This window comes from Colius striatus, chromosome 7 (genome assembly GCF_028858725.1).
Source record: "Colius striatus isolate bColStr4 chromosome 7, bColStr4.1.hap1, whole genome shotgun sequence".
In the NCBI taxonomy this organism is placed as follows: domain Eukaryota; kingdom Metazoa; phylum Chordata; class Aves; order Coliiformes; family Coliidae; genus Colius; species Colius striatus.
In genome coordinates this window covers 40,995,716-41,017,531 of record NC_084765.1, presented here as the reverse complement: position 1 = coordinate 41,017,531, position 21,816 = coordinate 40,995,716, and the positions used below count along the sequence as shown (strand labels likewise).

The window sequence follows — 21,816 nt, the reverse complement described above, 5'->3', positions numbered from 1 at the left end:
GAAAAGTAGTTATTTTCTATATAAATACACAAATATAATTAAAAAGCCAAATCCCAAGGTAGCACCTGGTTGGTTTTACCTCATAAATCTGAGACATACGTTCCAGGAACTCTCGGAAGAACGGCCTTAACCGGACATACACCTGCGGCAGAGACGGACGTGAGTAAACGTGCAGAACACTCCAGCACTCACCTGCACTACCCAAGTATTAGTTTGCAAAGATTAGGTCAAAAAGAGCATTAGGAATGAAGCAAACACCCAATATTAACTTCCTACAGGATAACAACTCAATTGAAGCGATTTGACATGAGCTGCAGCTCAGGCAGCCATCGGTGGAAGCGCCGGATGACAAAGACTGGCTTAAATAATTCACTGGGAAACTTGATGGAATTCAGAATCATTTCAGCCAACACACAGAAGTTGGCCAATCTCTAAAGAACAAATGAAACCAGTTGCTTTGACTAAATCTTTTGAATTAGTTGTCACCAGCTGGGCAGCATCAGTTCAGTTACCAGACAAGGTGTGTGCCAGCACCTAAGCTAAATCACCTCAATAACCTTCTTCCACCAAGACTTACACAGTGACTATGGGGGTGTCAGAAGGGATTTAAAAAGCCAAGGCTTCAGCTGCTTCCAAATTCCCATACATGTGAATGCCACCAGCACAGAACTGCACACACACAAAAGTGACTCCCTGTAAAACACTAGATTTGTGAGAAGGGACACCAAGTTAGGAGACTGAACTGGAAATACAAGAGTGAGGCTCCCAGGGAGGCACCTGCAGGAATGTGAAGCTTCAGGGCAGCAGCCCAGCACCAGGGCAGATGTGAGGGCACGTGCCAGGCACTGCTCTGTTGCCTTGGTTCAACACTCCAATTCAGAATTGAATGATGGCCTGGTGGGGTGTTTGGCACAGGTCTGGACTCAACCTAAACCCACAGCAATGACACATGCTGAGAGGTGAGAACAACAGCCTTATGCTCTGCTCACCTTTCCTTTGGTTCAGAGATTGCCCACATACAGAATTACAGAGCTTGATTTCAAAGTAACAAGCCTCTGTTACGGAAGAAACACAGATGTCACTCCAGAGACCGCCTCCCACAAGCTCTCCTGGCAACCAAAGCAGTAAGCTGAGGTACCTGCTGCTGTTTCAGCTGCCACTCATATAAACACAAACTTTTTGTATAAAGCTTGTTGTTCCTTCTCAATCTGGACTGAACTGCATTGGTCACAATGGCCAGTTAAAAGTATTCTTTAAATCGTTCAGGGAGATGAGGGAGCAGTTCTGGCTGTCTGGGCTCCTCACGTGTGCTCACTCTGATTTGCTTTTTAGTCTGTGGCTAATTGCAGCATCTTTGCAACATGTTCTGTTTTACATGACTGCCACACAGTTACCAGTGTGCATCTACCTTCATGTCATATCTATCTTAGTACCAGACTTCCTGTAAGAAGCTCACAAGGGAATGCAAACAAGAAATCCAGGGAAGAGAGTTTCTCTCTAGAAAGCACACACATATGTGATTCAATCATTCAATCATGTCACCCCCTGGTCTGCTTTTACTGTTTGTGACACTGGCACAACACAAGGCAACCACATTCCAGAACAGCTTTCAAGGATGACACAGATCAAAGGGAATTATTCTAGGACAGATCTGTTAAGACACATTCAGCTGAAGTACTGAGTGAAAACATCTGCCTTTTCACCATGGGCTGCTAATGCATTTCTTCCTAAGACAAGCTGCTTACCTATTACATAAAGTAATACACAAAGGATGGAGCCTACAGCCTGCAGTTTGGGAGCTGAATGTTTCCTTGTTTCCCAGTCAGAGTGAGGTAAGGTATTCAAGAAAGCTTCAGCTTTGCAAAGACTGTTTGTTTACTCCAAACTTAAACACTGGCTAATGTAGAGGATTTTTTTCAACCACAAAACACAATCAAACTGATATTGATTGCCTCAAAAGCCTGATGTAACTAAACCCAACTGTACCCACTTCACAGGCTCTTTATTTCAACCCAGAAAGCAGTGAGTGACTTGTGCAGGAGTTTCAGACCCCCTGTATGTCAGTGCTGGAATCACACGGGCACTTCTGAGTTTGCAGAACACTGCTCTGTGCTCAGACACCACAAATGTCTTTTGTACATCTCCAGGTAAGTTGTGAGCAAACGAGTTCCTATTTTTGGAAACCTTTCTTTAAAAACCAGGCTATCACTGAAACAAGCACCAACAGCACCGAGCACAGGCCAGTGCAGTTTGGCTGTATTTTCTAACAGACTCTCCTGAACCCGAGGCAACCTGGTTCCTACTGTCACAGCATCCTACAAGGGCCAGTTCTGGAGCACCTTTTTGAGAAAGTGCCTGGTTTATGAGCACAGTTACTGCAGGAGCACTGGCTCCGTGCCTCATGTAAGAACACGGAAATGCCATGAACCCAGGCTCACATTTGCTGTGTCAGTCAGACTTGATGTGAGAAAGATCAGCTGTTCAGTAGGAAAGTGGGCACTGAACTAAGTTCTACTCTTTCTTAGAAATTAATTAATGGATAATTGTCTAATATTTCTGGCAAATCTACAGGAATGTGTTACCTACTGTGATACTAATGGAAAACAGCGTCACAAACATCTCTTCTGCATCTGGCATTGCTTTCAGTGGGTCCTGTTATGCAATACTTTATATATAGTAACTTGATGACTTCTACTTTGGTCAGACAGCTTAGTGCCTGCTTGTCTGTTGCCAGTTGAAATGACTTTCAAAACGAAATGGAGATGTGAAATTAGCACAGGCCCCTACCAGAGGTGATGGGCAAATTGATAAGCAAAAGAAATACGCTGTGAGAGCTGACAAACAGCTAGTCACTGACTAAAAAAGCTGTGAAGGGTATGAAATACCAACAAAGCCATTTTCAGCTTTCATCACAGGAGGAGTTCACCTGTCCTTTTGCACATTACACCCTAGTTAAAGGTGAACTTAACTGTATCCTTAAAATATTTGTCTTGCTTACTACCTGTTACCTAGTAAGAGGTGAATGTTTTGTCAGTATCTGATGTAAAAGCAGCCAAAGAGAATACAGTGATCAGAAGAGTGTGCTTGAAGACAGTGTCCTACTTTCTCAAGCCTGCAAGAAGCTGTTGTCCCTTGGCAAAGCCAGGCTACAACAGCCTGGGTCAGTGCAGCATCTTTGGCAGTTGCTGGAAGAGTTCCTCCTTCCCATGCTGGCTCCTCTATGGTACATCCAAGTAACACACACAACCAGCAACAACCTACACCTGGCAGTCTCCACAAGACGACCAAAAATCACTCCAAGTACCCAGCAGAAGAGGTAGAACCTGCACTGACAAGTGTACAGCAAGACTAAGGACTGAGGCAGAGATAGTGTTGGGTGCTGGAGGTGTCCTCCAGACAGGAGGAAGCACCCAGTCAATGCAGGTTGGTTTGCCCTGCCAGGGAAGGAAGCCAGCAGCCCATGAGCAGCTGTGCCTGGGGAAGGCCCTTGGCTGAGCCTGCAGTGCTCTGCCTCTGCCTGCTGGCAGGAGAGTGGCTGCTGCTGGGGCACTTGTGCTCTGCACTGACTGCTCACAAGTGGGACCAGTGACCGACAGCGCTCCACAGCACCTCCCACAGAGGACAACACACTGTGTGCATCCAACACCTGCACTTTATAACCCAGACACTTGTTCCATGACAGAGTTACTTATCTCTCTTCAAACAAGGTAACAAACACACTCAGCAGGAATTCCTATGTTAAAACAAAACAACCTGTGTGTTTCCATGTGTGCTGATTACCTGGTAAATGACGTCTTGAAAAAGAACTGGAAAAGTGAGTGCAGCATCTTCTAACTCATTTAGACTACAGTGCACTAATGTTTCATCCTATTGAAAAAAACAGAAGATGGTTAAAAAGAAAGACAAGACTGTGAAAAGAATGCTGAAACAGAAGCCATTGTCTGTATTATTATGTCTATTTTAAGCTTTATTTAGTCTGGAAGACTTATTTGTGTGCAAGTGCTGCCAAGATTGCAGAACAATTCCTAGAGTGCATTATACATTGCATTATTCTTGCATCCAAAAAAACCCCCAACATAGAATTGCATGTTAGGGGCATAAATTTAAGAAGGTATTTTCATTTTGTAGGTTGTCCTGTGACTGAGTTCAAATCTGCATCTGCCACTTTGACCAATCTGTCCATTCACACAACCACGAGAGCACACGTGCATGGGAAAATGATGCTCCTGATGCCATTAGCAGGGTCTGAAACCACCTTCAAAACACAGAGACTGAAGGAAATTACTATAAACACATATTTTGCATGAAGATGTTTAAAAGTGGATTTGTGTACTCTGTGAGTAAGAGTGTTCTAGAGAATCAAAGATCCGTTCTTGATCAATCTTGAAGCAAGACACATGAAGCTGAACTCTCCTACGTGTTACATCTCACTTTCTGCCACGTTGGAGTTAGGAAAGCATTGTGGGGACAGACAACTCCTTGTTTGAGGTGCTAAAAAACTTGTGATGCCTTTTAATTGAAAAACCAGGATCCTAAGTATCCAACAGATCCAGCAAACACTCTGTTCTGCCCATTATTGTTTTGGCTTTCATACAACTAAACGTGCTAAAGCTTGTGTCACCAATTCAGCAAGGCCTTGTTCTTTAAAGAAAACATTTCTAATTTCAGCAACAAACAAACTGAGAGAACTGCCACATCCCCCCCTGCTTTTAGTACGTGTTTATAAAGGTATTTACCAAGTCTAGAACTAATGAGAATTCTGGTGTGCTTCTGGTTTTCAAGGGAAGAGCTGGCTTCCTGTTGAGCTGTTCTTCTGTTAGTGGTGGAACGTGTTTGATGAAATAATATCTGAAAAGAACAGAGATTCTGCTGTAGAAATACGTGTCTATTATTTAGCTGGTAATGTTGGAGCCCAACTTCATATTTCAAACATTTAAGGCTGTACAAGAAAAGTATCTTAAAATGAGAGAAAAAAATCCCAAATCAACCCCCCCCAACATACACTCTTTAGGAATTCATTATCATAATATAGAACATGTTCCAACTTAAATAAAAGTGTCTTAATCCAACACCCCAGGTGATGCACAGTCAGTATTTTCAGGACTTACGGATCAAAGACTTCCCAGTCCTCTTCGTAGGTGGCCTCGGCGTGGGCTGATGAGTAGCCACTGTCTGGAGATACTGGTGCTAAAATTCAACCAAAATGACCAAAACAAAAAATAAAACAAAAAAACCACAAGAGCTAGTCTTATTAGTGCAGTTTGAAAAAGTGACAATTTGCACTTGACACACGAGCACCTCAAACAACAGACGGGAAAACTCATCGACTGGTCAGACCAGAGGGCCAGGATGGGACCTGTGGGTCACACATCAGCCCTTCTACCCTCTGCAGGTTAAGTGAGGAGTCCTCAAAAACCTCAGCATCACTTGACTACCAAGGCTTTGAGGGTCTAAGGAGGATTTAGGTAAGTGTTTAGAAGCTGATGCCATTCACAAAGAGAAGCTGAATTTTATGGATACATTTTTCAACAGAAAAGACGTACAATGAGTCTATTGAAGAGAATGTGGAAAATTAATGCAGGATCTGTATGTTCCTCATTAATGCAGGATCTGTATGTTTCTCAGTAGTGTAGGATCTGTATGTTGCAAATCTCTCCTTGGTGATCAGCAAGTCTGGGGTGTGCATTTTCAGTGGGGGTGGGAAGGGTTCAGTATTAACAGAAGCACCTTTCTTCTGGCATCTTTGCTTTCACTGGCAGAAATATTTTGGTGTGAACTGAGTGGGGAATAGATGAGACTTGCCAAAACTGTGGTTTTGGTGCACAAAACACATTTGTCTATTAAACATAAAAATCCATATTAATACTGTTTGCATGCCCTAAGCAGATGTGAAAGGTGAACTGACAGAACATGCAGGTGCTGGGATTCCACCAGGCACACGTTTCTTACCTGTGAGTGGTGGCAGGTCACGGTCGTTTGTTTCCTCCACTTCTAAACCATTGTTGACAGTAGATCTGACCTGCACTGCTTGGCTAGTGTAAGCTGCTCCATTGGTTGATGTTGCAGTACTTGTAGTAATCTCATCTACCTGTTCCATATCAAGCTGTTTGACTATTTCTTCAGCTTCAACAGCTTGTCCGGGCGAATCTGATCCTGATGTCCCTGCAGTAAGATTTCAGTCCACTCAGAGTCACTAGGGATAGGCTGAGTTACCCACCAGAATATCAATCCTCATTCTTAACCACACACAAAAAAGGTGTCAGAGCAGTTGAAGATTTGATTCACACCACAGAAACAAAATGAAGACCATGACAAATGCCTTTATTTTTGGGACAAGCAACTTGGTATCCTTTTTTCCCCCCCTTTATAAATGAAAGGTACACCACTAGCTACTTACACCTGTGGAAAAAGTGTTCTAATGCATTGTTGTGGTTTGAACCCAACCATGCAGCCCCTCACTGACTCCTCCCCACCTCAGCAGGATGGTGTCTGGCAGCAGTAACATTTGGTCTGTACAACAGAACCAAGAGCGTGTTGCTGCTCCAAATGGGTTGCTCTTAATAAAATCCTATCATTCTTAGCTTTGACACTGTTGGCTTTTAAAATCACACTCACCATTTTTATTTGCTGGTGAAAAAAAATTGAAGACAGGAGAAAATATGGTTCCCAGTAAGGTGGTTCGTGGGGGACTGCCAGTGGTAGGGTTATCTTCTAATTTTCCATTTTGCTTTACGTGTTGGTTTGTCATTTCGTAACTCCCAGCTTCTGTAAAAGACAAGTCACCAAGTGTAAGGTCATGAAGTGTAACACCAAGCTTCTGTTTTTCACAGTTACATCCTCTCTTGCTCATGGGTCAACTTGGTCAACCAAATATTAGCCTAAGTATTTAATTTACAAACAAAGGAAACAGAGACAGCAATTTAGTACCAACAAAATGTCCACTGTCAACACAACCTTCAGTTTAACACTTCAAACTAGAAAGAGCTCTATTAAACTATGCTACAAACTAACAAACAATGGAGGTTTAAATCTGTTACATGTGCTTGATGATGGAAGACAGACTTTGAGATGCTGCACACCTTTCCCAACAAATCTGTGTCTGTGTCAGTGGGACTCGATGGGAACAAGAGAGTGTCAGGGGAGATCCAGCGGCTGAGCCACCAAACTTCACCAGATCCAGTCTATAGCTTATTATTCTCCATATATACACAGACACTGATACATGCACAAATGCAATTATGGAGTAACATAACTCTCAGTTGTTATCACAGGAGGCAAAGGATATAGAATTAAATTCATCTTCACATTACGAGACATAACATGTGGCAATTAAGGATTTCTATAAACGTGCATAAATGGTAAAGTACACCCTAGAACTAAAAATTGCCATCTCAGGGCTGGGAGCCAAGTTCTGGGACTGAAATAAAAGAGAAGTTATTTACTTCAAGGCAACAGGTCTCCGAGACGTCTGTCCATATGGAAGTAAGCAAATGTATGCTGTGCACATGAGCTGAGAACCCTTCTGTCAGCTGAGCCTGATGGAGCTGCACAAGTACTTCACGCTTCCCATCCTCTCTCTATAAAGCCTGGGGTGGCAGCTGCAGCCAGTGCCTTCACTAACAGGGAGTATTTTAACTAGGAGCATCGTTTCACAGTGACACAAGCTCCATGTGCTCTATGTGTGTATCTCAGAGCACAATTTAAGTCACTAGTTTCTCTTCCATCTTTGAGCATTCTCTGTGTGCATCACACTAAGTGGGTGCACATCCACTATCTCTATAGAGGGCAAAACCCCTTAATTAATAGTAGCAAATACTGAAAATGGGGTTCTCTTAAAGCCACGTTGCACTGACATCTGCCAACAACCCAACAGGTCATCTTGTCACATTGCCACCTTTCCATCACTGAAGTCACTCATTTGCAGCTCTACCCTCTACTCAGCTACCAATTTTGCAAGCCTTGAACTATAAAACCTTTGAGACCTCTGTCTTGCTGACAAACTTGGCAGAAACCAGACAATGCATTCCCAAGGCACTGGGGGAATGGAGAATGCAGGAGCACTGACAGGCAGCACAGTCCCACGGAGTTTTGCTTCCTTAGGAAAAGAAATCTGAAGCCCATTTAAAAAAGAAATCAGGCCTGGAACCACAGCTGACACTTTAAATGTCACTGACCATGGTATCACGTCATTATTGGAGATATTCAACAAGCAACAATTGTCACACTGATGGGCAAACACTGGAACAGGGTTATGGGATCTCCATCCTTAGAGATATCCAAAGCTGGACTGGGTACGGCTCTGAGCAGCTTGATCCAGCTGGACAGACACTGCTGTGAGGGGAGCAGGGTGCCTGGCCCTGATGACCTTTAGAGGTCCCTTCTGATCTGAATTTTTGTGTGGCTCTAGAACAGAGACCTGTCTGTGCTTGAGAAGTGCTTTCAATATCTAAGGACACCTGGGTACTTCCACAAAGGCCATGAGCTAGGAAGTCCCATTTCACTTTAGTGAGACAACAGAAGATCTAAACCAGGCAATTGTCATTGGCTTGTAAGAACAATCAGTTTTTTAGAAGTTAAATTAGTTCCAAAAGAGCAGGTCATGATCCCACGTGAAAACTGCCCTTACAGAGCCACAATGGACGTGTCTGAGAAGCGACCCAGCTGGTGCTTACAGCCGCAGAAATCTTCTGCTACTATCAGCTCAGTCTCGCTCTCACTGAAGTCAGCCACAGAACCCTGACAAACCCCCACCACTGAAGACAGGCCCTACATTAGTTACCAGCTGTGAGAGTCCTGAACCCCCCTTCAGCTGCAGCAGCACATGTACAAACCTCCATTCATTTGACTTTTCCGCCGTACTCGAGAGATCTGTTTGTTGGGCTTCTCTCCTGTCTGAGGTGTGGATGTGATCAAGTTGTTATCTATATCCCGTTCAATCCTACTTCTTTTTGCAGGATTTTCTCTTTCTTCCTTAAAATAGAAAAGGGGGAAAAAAAAAAGAAACATACTGAATAGTGCCTCTTTTCTCCACAGAACACCACCAGAAATGTCGGCTGTTAGAGGAGGTTTCACACAAGCCCATCTCCTGTCCCACTTTCAGATGCAGAATGTGCAACAGCCATCCGTCCAGCTGGAGTCTTAAACTCTACATTTAAACTGACACAGCTCAAGGTAAACAGCAAACTATCAGGAACAAAAAGTGCTCAGAACTTCTGCAGTGGAAAACTGTCTTTTAAGCATTACTTCACTGGAGAGCCAATGTATAGACACTCAGGTGCTATGGAGTTCAGCACATGGAGAGATAAGGCAAGTAAAATCATCTGAAACTTGACTTCTCTGCCTGTTAAATACACAGGAGGTAAACTGCACAACAATATCCAATATGAAATCCACCGAGTGGCTTGCTAAGCTGTACACAAGTATGTAACTTGCTGCTATTCAACCCATCCCAGACAGCACATGGCAAAACCTGGCTGTTGAAAACATGAGCAAGGGTCGTGACCCAGTGACTCCTCTCCCCCGCAGGTAAGTGGCTGCTCTTCCCCGTGGCACTCAGGTGAATGACACAGAACCAAACATTTCTGTGTATTTCCTGAGCAAATGTGTGGGCACACACCTTGGAGACAGGTTTCTTCCCCACTTTCCCCAAAGCACCTGCTACAACTTAACAGAATGGCAACCTGAGATCTAAAGCATGAGCACACAGAGCCTGCTGAAACGTAAGGTGTGAGGCAATGCACAACAAATGGAATTAAACACCAAGGTAAATAACGAGGCCACAGACCGTGAAGTTAATTACAATTCAGTTTTGGAATTATTACCTCTCTGGAGCAGCAGCTTCACAGCTTTAAAAAGGAAAGAGAAAAACAGCTTGTGTGCTCCAAAAAAAGGTAAATACATCCCTCAGAAAAATGAATCCAAAGCCTCTGCTAACGTACAGCAGCGAGAGGAAACGCCAACAAACACGGAGGGTACCGGCGTCCATACCGCAAGACAAGCGACCGCTGCTGATCTCAAAGGCTTCCTACTGGCAGTATCCTTGACCAACAACCTTGGTGAGAACATTCCAATTACCACCATTGTGAATTAATAATGTTGTATATACCATAAATCCATATAATGAGAGAAAATGGATGGCTCACTGAACTGGTAAGAGAACAGTAAGGCATTAAGGCACCGCTCATCTTCTAGGTCATTTGTTCAAACTCTCAATACCGGGGGAAAAATGAGAGGAATTAATTAGTTTCTAGAAGCCATCCGTTGGCCTTCCTCAAGTGAGCAGGGCTCTCACTCTGCTCCAAGGAAAGCAAGGGGAGAAACACTGGAAAAACCACAATGGACACAGGAAATCTGGCTGATGGCACCAGCAGAAGGATAAAGGAGTCACTGCATCTGGAGACCCCTTTCCTCCTCCAGAAGAGGAGCTGTCACGATGTGGTGTGAAAGCTCACACTGCTGAAATCAGATACAATGTTATAGTGGTACTTGGTTTGTACAGGAGCAATTTTGCTGCACAGACACAGAATCAGACACAGCTATGGTATGTACTCATACAACAAGCTGTTTGGATTCTGTGATGAATTCAGTGTAAGCTATTACTATCAGTACTTGTGCCGTGAGGAACGTGGCAATGTGACACTAACATCAACGCTCTGTTTGCTTTTAGGTATCTTCAGGAGCCTCGTGTGTGTCAAGGAATGGCCTGAACTGAGACCAGGAGTAACGACAACTTGGGGTGCAGACGTGGGCCAGCCAAAGACCAGACCTATCACCATCCACATTCAAACAGCCACACTTTGCACTCTGGTTTCACCAACTGAAGAGCTGTCAGGTTTTCCTCAGGCTCTGTTTGCTGAAGGAGTATTTCTAACCTGACACCTTTACAATACCAGACAAACGACCTACGATTACGATTGCAACTGTCAAGATACACTTGTTACGAAGACATTTCTTGCTGTGAACCCCTATAATCTCAGTGGTGATTTAGATTTCCTCATACCCACAAATGAACTACTAAGCAAGTTGTACACAGACACTATCTCAGAGTTATAACGTTTCCATGGCAGCCCCAAGACTACTTATTGAAGTCATTAGCGCTTTGGAAGACAGCCCAGCGGTATCAATATCATGCCATGCTAATGCCACTGGAACCGCTCCAAGTCCTGCTCCAGGCACAGGGGAGGACACGAGAGGAAACGGGAGAAAACTGGGGATATTTTATCCCCAAAAACCCTGGCAAGAAAAGCTATAATAAAGAAATGTAATACAAAGATTTGGGAGAGGAAGAGAAGAGGGGAAGAGAGAAAGTTAACAAACCCTGACAGCCACAAAGGAAAGAGACGTTTTCCCCTCAGCTTAAAATTCCACTGACAAACGTTTTGCTTACTTTTCAGCATCTTGGTGCAGTGCTTTTGCAGCTAAAACGTTGCACTACTGAGCTGCAATACAGAAGCTGAATGCAAAACAGAGATTTAATGAAAGAAAAAGTGGATGTAGCCATTTCTTTTTACTGAAACACTTTGTCAGTACCTCAGTGTTTGTGTGAGGGCTGATTAACACCTGCCCTGAAACAGTCAACTCCACTGTATTTTGGACAACTTAAGAATATACTGTTACTTAAACCAGAAATAATCTCAGATTCAGGTTGTTACAAGTGTTTCAACACTTAGTTCAAACCCTAGAAAGTACTTCTGAGTGTATACAGTATTTTTACTTATCATACAGTTAATCTGGAACACACTTTAACTTAATTATGACCTCTTGCCTGCCATTCCTTAACATTTACAGCTACACAACCTCAGCATCAGGACTGTTGGGATTCAGTGGAGTAGTTTTGCCTTCCCTTACAGGAAAAACACAGGTTTCTGAAGCCTGCAAGGTTAAAATCAGTCTACCAAAGTAATTTCTATATAAAATTCACTCTCAAAACGTGCATGCAACAGGTTTTATAGTCGGGAAGATTAGTAAAGTTCCCATTTCTGTCTGGAGCACGAGAGATGGGATGTCGCGGTTTAGCTCAGACGTTTGGATGGGATCCACTCAGTGAGGGCAGTGTCACTGCAATCATGCCCTGGGCAGTCAAATACCAGTTCATGAGAGTTGAGTTTGGGAGGTTTGACCTTTGCTGATTGATGGACTCCTAAACAATTTTGAATAAAACCACTGAAGACATTCAGCAAATTGATGCTTACAGACTTGCTCTTAGATGCCAGTGCTGGTACTTAGGTGCAGTACTGGTACTTCGCTGCCAGTACTAGTACTTAGCTGCCAGTGCTGGTACTTAGCTGCAGTGCTGGTACTTAGATGCCAGTGCTGGTACTTAGCTGCAGTGCTGGTACTTAGATGCCAGTGCTGGTACTTAGATGCCAGTACTTAGCTGCAGTACTGGTACTTAGATGCCAGTGCTGGTACTTAGATGCCAGTGCTGGTACTTAGATGCCAGTACTTAGCTGCAGTGCTGGTACTTAGCTGCCAGTGCTGGTACTTAGCTGCCAGTACTTAGCTGCAGTACTGGTACTTAACTGTCAGTGCTGGTACTTAACTGCCAGTACTGGTACTAAGCTGAAAAAGATACCTAGGTAATAAATCCTGTGATATACTGGACTGTCTACAGTGAGGGTTTGAGAGTCTGCTGCTTTTTAAGCAACATCTTACCTGGTAACTACCACTGCTACTTCTTGCTTTCCAGTTTTTCACACAAATGCTTTGCTTCCACCACATGACACATGGTTATTTATTCTTAAGAGAAATGGCTTTAAATGAAATGCAGCGGAATATGCTGCAATCAAAAACCAATAGAAGCCCCTGACAGCATACCTTGGGTGTGCTTCCTTTAATAAACTTCTTGATTGAAGACAACAAGCCAGTCTCATTTTTCTGTGGTTTCCCCCCGCCAACAGGTAAGCTCTCTTCCACCTCCGAGTGTTTCCTCTTCGCCCTCAAAGCACGTTGTGTGTGAATTTGGTTGGATTGCTGAGAAGCCTTCCGCGTCCTCAGCCTCATTTTCATGTGTACCACATGTAAAGCTATAAAAGGAGGAAAACAAGAATACTTAGTCATTGAGGAAATGTATTAAGTTTCAGATCATGAATTCAAACCGTTACATAACGCTGACAGTGTTCTGATGCACTAAGCTTTTACATTCATATACACAGCTTAATTTAAAGCAAAGAGAAGATCTATTTAAGTTAAAGCCTTGGCAGAAGAACAAATTAATGTAATCTGGCTGTGGATACATCTGACCATTAGATCAATGAGGTTTTTGCATAACTCTCCAATCCCAGTAGTAGGAACAAAAAAAATCTACCTGGTTTAAGATGAAAAGGATTGTATGCTGCCTGGTATCTTCAGCATCAAATGACTAGACTCAACGACTTAGGCAGTCCTTTCCAGCTCTGTGTTCCTCACAACACTGCACTTTACACCTCTACATTAAGTTTGAGCTGAGGCATAAATCTAAATTCTTGTCAAGTGTTCACAGAAGAAGAAATCATAAATGAGGCTGTGCATTCAATACAGGTGAGGATACAGCAGCTCCACAAAGGAGCTTAAGATTGATCTTCAATACAACTGCATTTGGGAATAAAATTAGGCCACAGGAAGACTCATGCAAGGGCAATATTTATTAAAGCAGAGTAAAAGGCCGTTCTGGGGAATGTGTCCCATTTGTCTCCAACCTTCAATTGGACTGCTGCTATGGTTGCATTTGTGCAGGAATACAACTGCTTTGCTGGACTGAGGGATAGGCCTTCTTCAGCTGACTGCAGCTCATGCAGGATGATCTGGATGGGACTACTCATGTGCTTAAAATAATGCACATACCGGAGCAGAAAAAAGGAACTGGCAGAAATCCATCTGACTGCAATGGCCAGAGGTACTGGTAAGAAAGGAACGTGCATTTCCTAGCAGAAGGCAGGACACAGAGCTTCTTTATCTTAGAGAAAAGCATGTGCATACCATGACAGGAATCAGTGTCTGCTTTTCTGACCATTTAGCATCTTACTGACCAACAGAGAGATCTGTAGCACTTGAAATGTAAGAAACCTCACAACAGCTGCCTTGTTTAGGAAAAGTAGACACTGTATTGGTCACAGACACAGACATACTGTGACCATAATTGCCCAAAACAGTCCAAAACCAGCACCCAGCTGCGTTTGGTCACAGGTAAGTCTCCATCTCAAACGAAAGATGTTCCAGCTAATGAAGAACAACACAACTCCTGACACTAGTTGCAGTGCTCTGTTGTGCTCTGTTGTACTCTGCAGTGCTCTATTGGAACTGCCAACAGTGAAACACTTTAATTACTCGTAATTGAAGTTTTCACCAGTGTTTTCCATCAGTGGTTGGTACAACTGCTTACAGACAGGGAACAGACACAGCAAGACTCTTAAGTGACTGAAGGAAGCACAGCAGAAGTGGACTGACGTGTGAGCTTTACAGAAAGGCAACAGGAGCCATTGCCTAAGTTTATAAAAACTGGTTCCTTATAATCTTGCGCCCTCTAGTAACAGAAGCCTTAAAACTCTGAGTCCATGGCAGTACCCTTTCATTATTAATGTCTGCAACAAAGTTTACATTTCATTTAAAAGCAGCTACCTGCATGTGGGAAAAAGTAATGCAAAGAAATAGTGAAAAGACTTTAACCCCATGTTCTGTACCTACTCCTTCCAGAAAAACACAAAGATAAAAATAACATTCCTATACAGAGGTGTAAAATAAACATGTCTGTTATCAGAACTTGCATCTTCACTTTTCCTTCTTACAGACTGCTGCCAGACTAATTCTGAGGGTATGACTTATAGTGGGAAGGACCCACAACAATAGACAGAGGCTCCTGCTGTACTTCGGCACACATCAGGAGGACCTAACTGCAAACCTGCAGAAATCATCAAACACCAATGGACAGGACGGTCCAAAGACACCTTAAAACATGTAAAGTATTTTCACTTCACAAGTACTGAGGACAGCATTATTTTTTATCAACATTGTGTGGATTAAATCGTGTACTTTAAGTTACTGTGACCTACCAAAATCATCTTATCCTAGGTGGCTGAAAAATGAACAATCACATTCAAGGTTTCCCCATGTTCTTGTATGTGGGAGATGAACTAATTTACAACCATAGCAGCAAATACAACCTGAGACAGAAGATGACCATGAAACTTTTACACCAAATAGTTCAAATAGATCAGTTTCAAGTTAAATAGTTAGCAATCTCTAGGATGAAGTGAGCAGAGGAGTGCAGAGAGCAGGGTCACAGACACTGCAACCATCCCGGCTTCAATTGTTGTCAAATGGGCATGGACAGCCCTGGCATGCTGGGCTCCCTCACACCTCTGACCTGCCTGCCAGCCCTCTGCCACCCAGAATGACTGAGCATTCTTTGTTCCAACAGGTTGAATGGATTTTGGCTTGCAGTCCTCCCTGCTGGGAAGCCCTGGAAGCCAGGCACAGGAACGGAGCAACGCAGCAGCCTATACCATAGCATGATAGTCCCTTGGGTGCAGGAAACTTTCATGTAGACCCTAACCCCAATCCCCTAACCCTAATCCTAACCTAGTCTCAAGTCAACTCAATCACAGAAACTAGTTTTCAGTCACCTGTGCTACGAACTCTCTGGAAATCATGTACTGCACAGAACTGAAAGAGTCACGGCTCTACAATGTATATGTTGAGTATATAAACACATACAACAAGTGAGGCTCTTAACTTTCATCCACCTAGTTCCACAAACTCTGCAAGGTAATAGGAGTTACACTGAACTGCTCCAAGTTGTCAATGGACAATCACTTACCATTCACAAGTTTCCTGATTTTTCTAGGCCCGAAACAAACATTAGGCAGACCAGAGATGAACCGATTTAATCTCTGGCGTTGGTGAGTATGTATTTATCCAGCAAGGAACCATTCAACTCCTCTGTGCACTACTGCCAGAGAGTTCTTTGGCTCATTTCACATCCTGGGTATCACGCCTGGGGTTATAAATATCTCTAATGGACTTAGCAACAGTCACCTGCAATCCTCCCCGAGACAGAAGTTTGCTTTCCTAGCGCTCCATACATTTGGCTCTGTGTAGTTCATACTTGAATTGTGTTTGTATTTCTTGTCTGAAACAAGCTTAAGCCAGACTACAACGCTGAACACACTCTTAAGGCAAAACCATCAAGTCTGAACATGTATGTGACTTCCTTCCTCAGCCACACAGAGCCTGGATCTGAGAGCCCCGACTGCCCGTGTACCCAGCTCTGCCGTCGCAGCCTCGGCGTGCGCTCAGCCCGGTGTCCAGCACTTGTCCCAGCTGCTGCCTGGGGACCACACCAAACAATCACAAGCAATCTCTGCACTTCTCTTTTCAGCACATCCTCTGCCAGGAACTCGTAGCTCAAACCATCTCTCCCTGTGCAATTCCTTCTCACCACGAGGAGCTGATACTGAAAAACTACCACAACATCGTGAACCCCAAGCCAGAGAAATAATTAACAGCAAATAATGATCAAAGACTCAAGCTGTGGTTCTGCACTATACACGGCATCTTTTAAGCTCTCAAAAGCCCCTTCCTTCTGAAATTCCCTCTATATTTGTAATAAACCCAGGAAGTGGGAGGAAAGAAGAAAAGAATCTCATTCTTGAAAAGAGAAACGGATGGCAGAGAGAGCAGAGTCCTCATTAAACAACTTGTGAGATGGCAAAATAAGAAACCAAGAAGCTCTTTAAGACGGCAGAAAGCAGCAGCTGAGCAAAGTGCAGCTGCAACAAACCGCTTTCCTGAGCCCTCCCCACCGAGCTGTCAGGCTCACTGCCCCGACACACCGGCGCTACTCCACGGCGCAGCTACAGCGTACCTGCAGCACAGACACTCCTGTGAATGACTCATTGCTAAATCTGAGCAGGCCCCCCTGAAATCTTCAGTGAGGGATGATTTCCTTTCCTGCACATACAGCACTACGATTCTATCTATTTTTCCCAAAACTATTAAAAGAAAAATTAGGTGAGGCACATATAATTACAGGGCTTGGGGCTCTGTAATACAGGAAGAAGTTTAAGACAGTACAGAACAATGGTGAGGAACAATAGGAAGAGATAACTGACAAGAAAATTTAGCATTATAGTGTTGAACGATTTCTACATTCAGTTTGGCACTTGGCAATGACACTGAACTGCCACCACTGAGCACTGTGCATCCCAGGCCTGAGCACCACCAGAGCTCAGGGGGATTAAGAGAACTGACCCCACTGCAGGAGCGTGACTTGGGGAGCAGCAGGAACACCTGAGCTGAACAACTTCAGTTTGTTTCTTTGTTTTTCCATCTCATCAGTTTCTCCTGCATTCAAGTGTAATGCCCAGGTCTTTCCCAGGCAGGTGCTACCAACCCCTGCTGCATCTCCCCAGCACCACAGAGGGGAATGGTAGAGCCAGCATCAGCTTATGAGCCCTCCCAGCTGCCCTCCGTGACTTTAGGAGTGAGATTCTGAGCTTTTCCCACGAGGTGAGACAGTAAAAGAAGAGGGAAGGAGGAAACTTGTGGCAGCTATGTTACTTTTTACTCTCATGGAGCTGATGATCAGTGAGGATGAAAAACTGATGCTGCACAGCAAAGCACACCAAACAAAGCTGTGGAACAACCACGGTATTCTTCTGCATGACTTCCACAGCCCTCCTTGAGACCATTTAACATAAAGACAAGCAGGCAGGCAATTTTAATACTTCTTTTAGGTATTTCTTAGCTTTTGATGAGGAGTGTCAATGCATCCTGTTTGTGTTGGAGACACAGATGGATCCATGGCCACACACACAAAGCTGTGAACTGTCACCAAATTTAACAGCTGTGACAAGCAACGGCCGGGTTGCAGCTCGTGAGCTCCCAAAGGCAGGTTCCACGTCCCACTGTCAACCAGCTCAGCTAATGCAGAACTCACTGCTGAGAAAATCTGGTCATCTCTTTCAAATGTTTCTGGACACACAAGCTGAATCACAGTAGGCAGATCCTCAGAAAGAGGAACCAGGAAGAAATACTTTACTCAACTTCTTTTTAAACAAACAATACCAGTCATATTTTGTCAGCACATTTAATCACTGCAGTGTGACCCAGATTTCAAGTGTGAAGAAACATCCCAACGAGATCATGCATTCACTGGCTGAAGTTCATCTGCATGGTACTGGTGATGCTTTAAAGAGATGGAAGACCTCTTGAATGGAGAGCCAAAGCCACCATGGAAAAACAGACAAAAAGCTGTTAAGTCTATGTCTGCTGGGAAGAGAGAAATGGGACAAATGATAGTCCTGGTGTATACCTGATATACCTGTCTGAACTCAGAGAGCCAATGAAAATGACTTACAGATAGTCTATTGCATCCAGACAGGCCCCAAAGCTCTTTGCAAACTTCAAGTACATGCTTTTTCTTAGTTCAGAGATGGACTCTTCCCCCCTCCTTGGCCTTTCTTTAACCATCTTGCTCCCTTTCCCCAGAAGATTACAGTGATTTCATGTTATTCCAGCTGATGTATTTCCTGTTTTGCAACATACTTGTCACCCTTCTCAAATCTTGAACTGGGCTTTTCTGCAACTGCTTCCCAGAGAGACAACTGTTAATAAGGAAAACCTGAGTCAAAGCAGTCTGGAGTAGTGCTCTTATGATGCAAGTAAAAGCAAAAGGCAGACAATGATTTATAGAAGCACACACACCACGTACTCCTCAAACCTTGGTGCTTGGTTACAAAACCTGGATAAATGGATAAAGAAACCACAAGCCTCATCACAACAATAGCTGGTAATTACAACCCTGAGATCCAACGCAAATGGCACCTCTAAATTTTCCCTGTTTCACTGAAAGCGCCTTTTCTTCTCCTCCCTAATTTCAGGTTACTGCGTCATTTCAATCTCAACTAAAATCACACGCAAGATCCCTGCACTTCAACCCTCTGTTTTGAACCAGGTTTCCTCAGTACCTCTGCTGTGGGCTCATAATTCTACTCTCCCAAAGCTTAAATATTCCCCAAAAAGAAACATTTTTCTTGGAAATATTTTGCCAAAGAATGGAGGCAGCTTTTTAAACCGGCCTGACAGAAACCAGCTTTCCCGTCACTTTATTTCTCTGCTCTAGAAATCACACTTCCAGGCACCGTCGTTCTGCTGTTACTCTGCTGGAGAGGCTTTGTTTTGGTTATAGTATATGCATTTGGAACTGAAAGTTTATTTTCTCCTGGCCAAGATATTCTTCTCTTTGTGACTGAGGGTACACACTTGTAATTAATTCAGCCTTTTCAGTTTAGGTCAGGCTACTAACCAAGAGAGAAAAATGGAGAGCTGGGGCGATTGTAGAAGAGTCAGTCTCAGAGAAGAACCCCGGAATCTGCTGCTGAAGAAACACACAGTTTGCAGTCTCTAATGCTGCTATGAAGGAATTTGACAGCAGTTACCCTCAGATTTTGTGGAGCTCACCAACAGCCGAGATGTTTTGGAATAAGAGTTTGCAGTGCCCGAGTTTAAACGAGCCGATCGCAAACTGCGCGGGAACCAGCCCTGCTCCTGCCGAGGTTCCGGAGGGCCCAGCTGTCTCTGGGCACATGAGGCTCTCTGGACATTTAATCCACGCTGCTAAGCACACAGGGAGCCTATTTTTGGAAGTCGTCTCCCTCTTGTTACAACCCGTGGTACAGACAGATTGTTGAACACTTCCTCAACAAACCTTCCAGGATGTTGTCTGACCACAAAAACTCCTAATGAGTTACTGTAAATTGTTAGTGCCAACCATGTTAATTATATATTTAACTAAAAAAACCAAACAAACCAAAACCCAAAGCCAAACAACAACAGAAAACCCAGAAGATTAATAAGCCTGAGTGGGTCTGTGTGACTCCTGGAGTAACTCCTATGTCCCTTATGAGAAGCCAGTAATTCCTGCAAGGTCCTCACAGAGGAGAACTGCATTTTGCTTCACTTCACCAGAAACCCTACTCTTGCTCTCTTCACTTTCATCTGCCAGGGGGATCAGAATCACCATCCCATATTGCACAGGACTTTGTCAGGCTGCTAATCTTCTAAAAAGCTAGATAAGGTTTTTGGCTGCTCCTTTGGCCTTAAAAACAGCACAGACTATTTTTACTGTAGAAGTGCTTTAAATGACAGTATGATTCTTACTGCCCTGGAAAACACTTTTCCTTGGTGCACTCTATAGCTTCACAGCCTTTAGAAATAGCCTAAGCTGTGCTCCCTGCCTTGTACAGAGCCCACTGTTGTGCTCTTCCCACAACTGACCTTCCTGATTTAAAAATCAGTTAGAAAGATCAACCAACTCTGTGGTTAAAGACAGGGAAATGCCAGCACAGTCAAGATGTTTATCAGTCACTGTCCACACGTGTTTTAAACTAAACGTTTCCCATCACAAATACGTGCTGATTTACACCTGACATTTTCACAGCCCTTCTTGGCCTGTTTCTTGCACAGAAAACTTTGTTCCTATAACTTACAGTCTCTCAAATCAATTTGCTAATTCATGCATATCCCCAAATTAAAACTGCTATCAAAAATAAATGCTGAAGCTTTGGCAGCTTTACTAACCTGTGAGTGAGATGATGTTTTTACATCTAATCTTAAAAACATCATATGCAGACATTATGAACCTGAATCTCGTTCAGTTTCAACAACTTCAACTGAGATGCAGGGACCTTCTGACCCCATGGCATCGAGGCTGTTTTACACATCTTATTTGCTTTCACTCTTGTTTTTCCCCATTTTATTTTTGGTGAAAAAGCCACAAGAAAGAACAAACCTCATCTGCTACTCAGTGGAAAGCTGCTGGTCAACGTTTCAATAACACCAAATATGACCAGCACAGATACCAGCAGCAGCCAAAGTTCTGTGAGCCAAACCTGATGTGCACACACACATTCTGTTTTGATTCCACTCCCCATCTCACCTACTTATTTCATAAGCTAATTGCATCCAGCTTGGTCTAACACAGCCCTGCCACTAGAACGTGTGAGAGGTAATGAAATAATAACTTTATGGCTGTAAAGTAGCAGACATGGTTCTGTAAACAAAGGAACTGCTCCGTTAAGTGAGAAGATCATGTTTGTCTGGTGCCTGATTTTGGAGCATTCACACCTGAGGAAAAGGTAGGAGACAGAGAACTCTGAATGCCACCACTATTGATGCTGTATGGCACAGGTTCACATGCTTAAGAAAATCCATGCAAAACCAGCCTATGTTTTAGTGTGCCTGGCAACCTGAGCCACTTAGAGACAAGAGAGGTTGTGCATCTGTATCCCAGGGAATGGGTTCATATGCTGCACTAGAAAAAGGGAATGGAATAGAAGCAGATAAAGTCCATTGAGCTCCACATTTGCCCCATAAATCTGTATCTGTGTACTGTAAAACAGAGAAATCTGCAAGAACAGAAAGTGCTGCTGTCACCTGTGAGCTTACATGGCTGTGAGATACCTTTCCAGTCATTTCCCAGTATTAGGAGCAAACCTAGCCTCTGCATCAGGAACCCCAGAGAGTGAAAAACGGCCGTGCCACATTCCAAAGCAATACAAGTTTCTTGGCAGTGGTTAATTCATTGCATTACAAACCAGCTTCATTGTTACTTGGGAGAATTTTCCAGATCCTGAGGAGACCTAATTTAAGTTAAATATCAAATTTAACACAGTTAGCTGAAATACCAAATACTTGGAAGAAAGTTAGTGGTCACCTTTGTGCCATATAGTGTATATGACAGAGCACACGAGGCTTCTCACCACAAGCATAGAAGGAAAGCTCTGTAGGTACCTTCTCATTGTGCACTGTGGGGGGTGGGTAGGGGGAGAGGGATAGAAA

The 21,816-nt window shown here is 43.6% G+C and overlaps 1 protein-coding gene across 2 annotated transcripts in view; it reads right to left on the bottom strand.

Moving 5' to 3' along the window:
• Positions 1-21,816, bottom strand: part of CTDSPL2 (CTD small phosphatase like 2) — a 36,312-nt gene that overhangs the window by 5,483 nt on the left and 9,013 nt on the right. For both annotated transcript variants that reach the window (XM_062000078.1, XM_062000079.1), the window contains exons 2-9: positions 12,817-13,025; positions 8,832-8,970; positions 6,616-6,765; positions 5,950-6,162; positions 5,109-5,187; positions 4,737-4,848; positions 3,781-3,867; positions 80-142 (exon numbers count right to left, since the gene is read on the bottom strand). In XM_062000078.1, coding sequence (XP_061856062.1) covers positions 80-142; positions 3,781-3,867; positions 4,737-4,848; positions 5,109-5,187; positions 5,950-6,162; positions 6,616-6,765; positions 8,832-8,970; positions 12,817-13,008 — 1,035 coding nt within the window. In that variant the 5' untranslated portion in view covers positions 13,009-13,025. The remainder of the gene's footprint in view (positions 1-79; positions 143-3,780; positions 3,868-4,736; positions 4,849-5,108; positions 5,188-5,949; positions 6,163-6,615; positions 6,766-8,831; positions 8,971-12,816; positions 13,026-21,816) is intronic.